The sequence below is a fragment of the Mus caroli genome, unplaced genomic scaffold (genome assembly GCF_978045245.1).
Source record: "Mus caroli unplaced genomic scaffold, Mus_caroli_1 scaffold_17, whole genome shotgun sequence".
Lineage (NCBI taxonomy): Eukaryota > Metazoa > Chordata > Mammalia > Rodentia > Muridae > Mus > Mus caroli.
In genome coordinates this window covers 14,760,424-14,769,670 of record NW_028227272.1, presented here as the reverse complement: position 1 = coordinate 14,769,670, position 9,247 = coordinate 14,760,424, and the positions used below count along the sequence as shown (strand labels likewise).

General features: G+C 50.9%; 1 protein-coding gene across 1 annotated transcript; it reads left to right on the top strand.

Annotated features, from left to right (window-relative positions):
• Positions 1–6,097: 6,097 nt before the first annotated feature.
• Positions 6,098–8,005, top strand: Gsc2 (goosecoid homeobox 2). Its single transcript, XM_021185470.3, has 3 exons — positions 6,098–6,380; positions 6,516–6,769; positions 7,495–8,005. The coding sequence occupies exons 1-3, from the start codon at positions 6,131–6,133 to the stop codon at positions 7,597–7,599; spliced, it is 609 nt and encodes a 202-aa protein (XP_021041129.1). The 5' UTR covers positions 6,098–6,130; the 3' UTR covers positions 7,600–8,005.
• Positions 8,006–9,247: the final 1,242 nt, after the last annotated feature.

Sequence of the window (9,247 nt, the reverse complement as noted above, 5' to 3'; positions counted from 1 at the left end):
TGTTCATCTTCCTATGCGCTCATATCCAAACTCACTAATGACCACGCGGCTCTTCCCCAGTGTTCCCTCTACGGAGACTAGCTTGAAAACTCATTGCTCACTATTAAACGAAGGAAGGAAAAACAGCTTATCGTTGCGGTCCTCTGGATCTTATGGTCTAGTGCCGATTGGGGTACAGGATATCTCTGAATACCCTGCTCTGGGTCATGTGGTAGCAACAGGAGGAAGTTAAGTTGCTATGGAAGGCAGTAGTGTGCATAGGCTGCACTGCTGGACCTGCTGCATGTTTATTTTGACCTGGCCCTGTCTCCTATGGGCCAGAGTCATTGATCAGATGACAAGAGCTGCACAATGGGAGGTATGTGCACCTTCCTGGGGAACCCAAACTAGGAAAACTGAGCCTTACTGCAGCATGGGTCTATAAAGGGGCAAGGAAAGTTCTTCCTTTTGTCAGGAACAGAAAGGGCAGAGGCAGTATGCTGTATAACCTGCTGGTCCCCAGAAAGGGATGGCAATGAACAAACGACCAGTCAGGTTTCACACTCAGCAGCTGCCCAGATCCACCCCAAGTGGCACTTTGAACATGCGACAACTGGGGAAACTGAGACCCGCTAGCTGGCCCCAGGTCTGTCCAGCTCAGGAATGTTCCCTGCTTGTGACAATTGAGCGACCAAAGCAGATTAACCTGGGTGTTAATCCCCTCTAATGGTTTCAGAATCCTCGATGCGAGGCGCTAAGCCGGCCTTTCTCCAAGGCCTGCAGAAGCCCTTCCCAAAGCCTTCGCCTGCAGCCGCGCCGATGCTATCTCAGCCCCGCCTGGCAGCGAACCCGCGCTAATCCCCTGTGCTCTCTTTCTTCCCCTGCCTGCCTGAGATGAGGCCGATTGGCGTTTGATTACCGCGCTATCGAGGACCCTTTGTGCAATCGGCCCCAAATCCCCTAATTCTGTGATAAAGGCTGCATTAGCAGACGTTTGCTGTAGAAAAGGCACTGGCATGAAAGAATGCAATCAGGGGAATCCTGATGGCCTGGCGCAAGCCTGTTAGTGAGTGAGGACAACAAGGAGAGGGGGATGCCTCCGTTCTACAGGACAGGGGAGGGGTGGCGAGGCCCAGAAGAGGGTATCGTGTCCTGGGTATCTCCAATCCATCTTCCCCAGCTCTGAATGTTTGGGCTGCAAGAGGAGGGTCCACCCCACCTCCAGCCTCACTTTCGAGACCTTGGCTTTGGATATATAGAATGGTGGTGCCTACCTTGAAACGTAGGGTTAGGAGAGAAAAGTGGCTGGAAATAAATTAGGAGGCTATTCCTGGGCTGGCATATTGGCTCCCACCTCTATCCCAATACTTGAGAGGTAGAGGCAGGAGAATCTAGGTTAGTAAACTACATAGTGAATTCAAGACCAATTTGGGTTATATAAGACCTCATCTCAAAAAAACAAAATAAAGCTAAACAAGCAGAACAAAACAAAACATTCATCAAAGAATGAATGGCAGATGGCAGAGACTCCTAAAATGGCACCGCTAAGGTCAGCAGCAGGTAGGACTGGAAAAGGCCAGAGATGGGGAGAGAAGAGTGGAGAGTGTGGTCCTAGGGTTGAGGGGTCTGCAGCTCCAGGGATAGGTAAGAGTTTCCCAAGGCATGAGGTGGGCTGGAGGGCTCTTCACTTGGGTGGGCAAGTGTGCACTTAATAACATAAAGACAGCTGACATGTTAATTTACTGAAGTGTGAAAAAAAAAAAAAAAAAGGTCAGACCATACCAAGGAGGACACATGGCTCTGTCCAGAGCTGACTCATCAGCCCTCTAGCTGGTGACCTTGGGTTATTACCTGAATGACAGAGCCACCCAAACCCTGAACAGAACTTGCTATGGCTCTAGAGATCCCAAAAGGCTGGCTCTGATTTCAAGGTGGGTCACAGATGAAGTCCACAGACTTCTGTCTGGAGACTGGTCCTGCAGATGCCTTCTGCTTAGTTGTCTCCCTCCCCTGTCTTATCACCACGGACTTCTGTCTGGAGACTGGTCCTGCAGATGCCTTCTGCTTAGTTGTCTCCCTCCCCTGTCTTATCAGGTAGCCCTGTTCTTCCCAGGGTGACCGATCAACTCAGTCAGTGTTCTTTGATCAAATGAACTTCCCATTGGACACTAAAAGTGCAGAATCCCTGGGGAAGCTGGGATTCATAGTTCACCTGCGTTTGTGCATCCCTCAAGGAGGTATATTAAAAGCATAACCCCAGGGACCTGTGAAATTGCAAACATGCCCTTTCTAGCTGCAGTTAAGATTAATTAGGATGAGGTCTTACTGGACATGCTAAGTGCTCTACCACCAAGCTGGATCTCATTGCCAGTCCTTGCCCCTCCCACCCCCCTCCCACTTAGACTCCTAAATCCTGGGATAAAAGGCATCTAGCTTCCTCAGGCATGCTATGTGTTTATTCATTATTCTCCTTTTTAGCTCATTGGTGTCTCTCTGCTAAAAGTAAATCCCTCATAGTTAAGTATTATATTTTAAAAACTCCAACTTGAGCCAGTGTTAGTGGCACATGACCATAATCTTAGCATTTGGGAACTGGAGGTAGGGGATCAAATTCAAGGACAGTCTTGGTCGTGTGGTAAGTGTGAGACCAGTTTAGGTTACAATAGTAGGACCTTGTCTCAAAACACAAACCAAAGAAGTGGCCAAGCTTGTGCTTGTGACCTTGGGTTCAATCTCCAAAGCACACTAAAATGGGCTGAACCCCGGGGTGGGGAGGGGGTAGGCATATGGCTTAGTGGTAGAGCATTCACCTAGCATGGTCAAGACCATGGGTTCTATTCCTAGCATCCACACACAGAGATGGAGGTGGTACTAAACCATATCCTACTTTATATACAAAAATTAACTTAAATGGATCAATGTAAGAGTTATAAAACATAGAGTTTATAAAATTATAGGCTGCAATACCCCTGCCCCAATTTCCACTGCAGGAGATAGAACCTAGGGCTTTGTGAGTGCTAAATAAGTATTCTCCCATCTGAAGTAGATCCCCAGCCCCTACCAGTAAATCTTGGTTATAACAGTGGCTTTTTAGATATGGCACCAACAACATACACAACCAAAGACAAAATAAATTTGGTTTATTCCATTTTTTAAAATATTTTTGTTCTTTTCTTGTTGTTCAGCAGTTTCCTCCAAAGTCTTTGTTGGGACCTAGGAAGTTCTAAATGAGGAAACTTCAAAGGAAACCTTGTTAAGACAAAGGGAGGAAACAATTCAAAAGTCTCAGGAAGTTGCTGAAACTAACAAGATTCACAAGGCCTCTCCCTACCCACGATGCTAGAAGCAATAAGAGCTACTGAGAAAACAGCAGATGGCTGGTTATTTCTCCACTGCTGAAATGAACTAATTCAAGACAGATTAGATTATATTAAAGGCAGGTTCATTGGGCCCTGGTTTCTGGCCGGAGAGTTCACTGGCCCCAAGGACCAAGGCCAGGGACATCACCATAGGGAAAGGAGAATAGGGGAGGGAGAGAAAGGAGCAAAGAGAGAAGAGAAGAGAGGGAGAGAGCATGCGAGTGAGCGCAAAATGTCGGGAGGGATTATATCGGGAGGAACCTATGGGAGAAGGGCAGCCCATTCCCCTGGCTGGAAAGTTTAGGGTTGAGGGGCAGAGTATGCCAGGTAGGGACTGAGGGATGCTGGGAGAACCTGGAGACCAGGTCTGGTTTGGTATCCCTTGTTCCCCATCTGAAACCAAACAAAGACCAGATGCCTGCAGCTTTTAAGAGCTGTCACCCACCAGGCAGTGGTGGCGCACGCCTTTAATCCCAGCACTTGGGAGGCAGAGGTAGGTGGATTCCTGAGCTCAAGGCCAGCCTGGTCTATAGAGTGAATTCTGGGACAGCCAGGACTGCAAAGAGAAACCCTGACTCAAAAAAAACAAAAGAAAGAAAGAGCTGTCACCCATGCAGGACAGGACATTTGGTCACTGCATTAATTACGTGTCTATTACTGTGATAAAACATGATGGGGCAACTTGCAAAAGGAGGGTTTCTGGGTTTACAGTTTTAGAGGAATAAGAGTTCATTCCTATCCTGGCTTTTAAACCTCAAAGCCCATGCTCAGTGATGTAAATCCTTCAGCAAGACCACACCTCCTAAACCTATGCAAACAGCACCACCTCCTGTTATCGAATATTATTAAACATCTGACATGGGGGCCGGTGTTAATCAACCCACCAGAGTGATACAGCTTTGAGTCATTTCTGTTGCTGTAACCTCAGCCATATTCCTAGTAACCCTACCAAGTTAGACCTCGGCAGTGCCCTTACTTTGGCTATCACTGCTTCCCTACTTGGGGTGAGTAGATGTTTGTTTGCTTGATACACTCAGAAATAGTGTAACAAGACACTGTTACACACACACACAAAGTGGTATTGCCCCAGTCATCTCTAAGCAAGTTCAGAAGACACAAATGAGCCATGTGCACAAATGACTGCCACCAAGTGCACGGAGCCTGGTTCACTGACACCTCAACATGGTCCTGAATGGCAGCATTGAGGGAGAACTCCCCAAGGGCACAGCTTTGGCAGAGCACCATGTCATCTTCCTACAGGGAGAGAAATACAAGAGAAAGGAAGCAAGGCTATGGTGTGGAAAGAGGAAGAAATCCCAGAGGCCTTCCTGCCCCTGGCCTTGCTGTCCCATTCTGAGCAGACGAGAGTAATGGGCCACTTCACACCCCTGGGCATTGAGGTGGGTTTAGGCACAGATGTTCTACACGAATGTCTGTTAGACAAGTTTTCTGCATCCAAAAGAATCCATAGGAGGTCTGGGGCTGTGGCAGCCATTCTGTAACCATGAGGCAGGCTGAAAGGTCACACAGAGTTAGTGGTGCTACTCATAAGCCTTTCAGATGAACACACTCTGGGACTTTTATGATGAATGAGACAGTAATGTCCATCACTTGAAGCCCATAGAGTCCTCAACTCAAATGCTAGGATTAAAGGTATCATCACGCCTTAAAAAAAAAATACAGATCTCACCAGACTGGCCTTTCCCTCACAGTAATCCTCCTGCCTCAGCCTCTGGAGCCCCTGGAATCCTGCGACTATAGATTTGGCTCACCATTCTCAACGCTTGTCCCCTTAGGAAGAACCCTTGATAGTTGATCAGTATTATGACATTAGACAAGCCACAATGCTTAGTAACAGTGAAGCAGACTGCTGCTCTGTCCTGAACGACACACGACATATTTTCAGAGATCAAAAAACAAAGTGTCTTAAGCAAAGGCCTAGAGGTTCAAAGCTTCATAATTGAGAATGACGAAAATCGGGCCAAGTATTTGTTCTCGGTTGGAAAGAACAGTGGGCAGAAGTTATATTGTAGACAAAGCTGAACTGGCCTGGGCAAAGTGTAGGGCAGGGGCACATGAAACAGCTCTTAGAAAATATGGTGTGAGGGAGATGTTGATGTACACAGGAGCCCGGCAAAGGCGTCAGGGACCTTCTAAGACAGGAGATAACAAGAAAAAAAATCTTCTAGACTCTAGAAAGAAGGCACAGAATTGGCAGCTCGCGCCTTTGCTCCCAGCACTCAGGAGACAAGAAGCAGGGGAATCTTTATGAGGTGGATGTCAGTCTCAGCTTCTCATCCTGTAGGTATTCTTCTACAGGAGATCCAGACCAGGGCTTCAAAGTGAGCAAAAGCTGTCAGGTAGGGTCATCCTGCTGACAGGGTGCTGAGCTCACTGGAAATCTTCATTCCAGGAATCTCCAGTTTCATGGGTAGGAACAGAATGAGTGAAGCCAGGGACAGAGAGGTGGCGGGGACCCTGTGAGTTAGAGGTTTCCAAGGTCCTGGCATTCCTCCTGGCAGGCGACCGTGCCTTAAAATATAGAAAGGATGGGCTCCTGATCCCTTCCTTTCCCTCCAGCTCTAGACGTGGCAGAGCGCAGGACTCCCTGCTCCCAGCGCAGTCCCCGGTACCCAAACGAAGGGGCTTGCCCTCCTCCGTGGCCGGGGATTAGCTCTCTGAGGACTGGCGACGGGATTAGCACGCGCGAACGCGGCGCCCGGTCTGGGGATTACCGCACCTCCCACCTCCCTTTGTATATATTCCGCCTCTCGCGCCGCCCGCCCGCGGGCATGGCGACTGCAGGCAGCGCGGCCAGCCGCAGGGACCCCGGGCGACCCTGCCCTTTCTCCATCGAGCACATCCTCTCCAGCCTGCCGGAGCGCAGGCCCGCGACGCGGCCACCGCAGCCCGTCGGTGGTCGGAACCCCGCCGAGCCAGACGAACCCGAGGCTCCGGTCCCCGCTGCTCCTTGCGCCTGCTGCTGCTGCTGCAACCCGCGCGCTGCGCCCCGCGGAACCCCGGAGACATCGTCCGGGCCGGGTGAGTGCGCGCGGAGGGACAAGGCTAAGCGGGGATCTCGCGGGGCGGCCTGCGGGGCGAGCCTGGCTCCCCCTAACCCTAACTGACACCGTAACCCTACGCCTGACCCCACCCCGCCCCGTACGGCCCCCGCAGGCTTGCGGCTGGCGTGGCCGCTGAGGTTGGCGCCCGCCACGCCCTCCCCCTTGACGGCGCCGAGAGCAGGCTCCCCGGCGCTGACTGGCACGAGCGGCCCCGGCCCGCAGCGGCGCACGCGGCGCCACCGTACCATCTTCAGCGAGGAGCAGCTGCAGGCGCTCGAGGCACTCTTCGTACAGAACCAGTATCCCGACGTAGGCACACGCGAACGCTTGGCGGTCCGCATCCGCCTGCGAGAGGAGCGCGTGGAGGTGGGTGTTCAGCCTGCAGCCTGGAGGCCAACTCCGGCGCCACTCTTCTCTTTCAAAGACCGACCTTCCAGAAGGGGCTTCACCTCATAGACGGCTACACTGGAGGGAGACCCCCTATGATCACTAGATGAGAGCGTGGGGCCAATTCTTCCAGCACGTTATTTGGGTGTCCCTGGAACTGGAAGAGGTCAAGAGTCGTTTTCTTTGACTTTGTCCGGCTGCCCAGTTTCCCCTGATGATGAAATATGCGTTTGTTCCTGCCCCAGATGTGAGAAAGTTAAGAAATGTTCAAAATTAGTCAGGCATAGTGACATGCATCTGTAATTCCAACCCCTGGGGGATGGAGGCTGGATCATGAGTTCATCAAATTCAGTCTCCTCACACAGTAAGAAGCCGCCTAGCCATCTAGGTTACATGGAGGAGAGGGGTGCTGGAGGGGAGGGAGGGAGAGGAGAGGAGAGGAGAGGAGAGGAGAGGAGAGGAGAGGAGAGGAGAGGAGAGGAGAGGAGAGGAGAGGAGAGAGCGCTAGTTCCTGGTGGTTGCTACTGGGCTCAGGCTGGGAAAGTATGCGAGTCTTGGTCCTTATCTTCTGTGTGTGAGGGAAGGAGGTTGCACAGATCCATTCACCTACACCTCCGTGGTGAAGCCTACCACCTAGCCCTTCCAAAGTTCTTTGGATGATGGATCCTTGGGGTCTGAGCTGTCCTGGTCTCCCTCCTCCTCAGGTCTGGTTCAAGAACCGCCGGGCAAAGTGGCGACACCAAAAGCGTGCTTCCTCGTCGTCGAGGCTCCTGCCTGGGACAAAAAAACCGCCCAAGGAGAGTTGTTGATGGTGTCAGGAGTTTCTTCTGTCTTTGTGAAATGGAGCACAAGGAAGTAGAAGGGGGACAGACCTACCTGAACAGGAACTAACGCTGCCAGCACTGGCAGCCAGGGGATCCAAAGCCTTATTCTCACCCATGAAGGGAGGGCATGTGGGGCAGGAACCAGAGACCTCCTGCAGGTCAAGTGCAGACACAGAACAGGTCAACTTCCTCAGCTGCCCTCAGCACCTAGAGAAGCCCTAGCTCCACGCAGGACGCAGAGCCCAACTCAGCCTCATGCCTGTCACCAAGACTGGCCTCTTCTCTGTTCTCCCACCTTCTTATGCAAGGCAGTGGTGTCTGTTCAGCCCTGGGCTTACTCTGTCCTCACAGGCCCTGCACTTTAGGGCCCTGGTGTCATGACCTGTGGAAGAAGAAGGTTATAGTTGGTAGTTTCCAGATCCTTGCATCTGCTCCTTCATCTCAGCCTTGAGCGGATGCCAAGAAATAAACAAGATCTTCAAAGACCACAGAACAGTCCAGGATTTCAAGTCCCTGTGTCTCAGGCTTTGTTTCCACACCAACTGAGGGACTGGCTCCACTCTCCCTTTCCAGGGAGTTGGGGGTGGGGTGTGGATCAACATGTGTTGCAGAGCACAGCTCAACAAGTCCCCAGTCCCAGTACCATGTTTCCCTCATCAGAATTAAAGCCGGTAGATGGTGGCAAGGCCTCCTGGGGATTTGCTACTTTGAGCCTCTAGGCACTACCAACCAGCTTCACAGATGGGGGGAATCTTTGGCTGTGTGTGTGAGTGCATAGCTGTGTGTGTTGCCTGAATATATACATGTGCACCACGTGTTTGCCTGGTGCCCATGGAGATCAGAAGAGGATATTTGAATCCCTGAAAGTAGAGTTATGGATAGTTGTGTGTCACTGTGTGGGTGCTGGGAACTGAACCCAGATCCTCGAGAAGAGCAACAAATGCTTGTAACGGATGAGCCATCTCTTCTGCCACCTCCATACTCTTCTTGGTGTATCTTTTCCATCCTTAGGCTCCAGTTCCCACCTCTCTGCCTCCAGTCCAGGCCTATCCCCTGAGCTAGATATTTGTCAGTCTGTACCTCTGACAACACTTGGAAGCCCACAGGCTTGTTGCAGACACCATATATACAGCAGGCCATTTCCCTATTCACTGGCCTGTTAAAGGCACATAAATCACAGAGTTCTTGATCACTAATTGCTATTATTACCGAATCATACCCAGTTCAGCCAATTTCACCTTTAAACATATCAATAACCCCCCAGAAACTAGCTCATGTATAGCTTCAGGCGCATCAACCTCATGAAAGCTGCATTCCCTTGCATGGTAACCATTGCAGCTTTCTCTGGTTTTCACCTGAGTTCACTAAAAATGATGTTTTTTGACAGGACTCCAAAGATACTGTGCAGCCTGGTCTCCCCCTCTGGTATCATCTCCTTTAGCGCACTGTGTGACTAAAGGTCTGTTTTTGCATTTGCCTTGCTCCACCCCGCTGCTGGGCCTTCCCATTGCCTGATGCCCATCCATTCATCTTTTCCATCTACAACCATGTTCTGCCTGGGGAAATGCCACTTGACATGTCCTGTGTAGCAGTTGAGATTCTCTGAGTGCAGACTTCTTACAGGTCACGGATG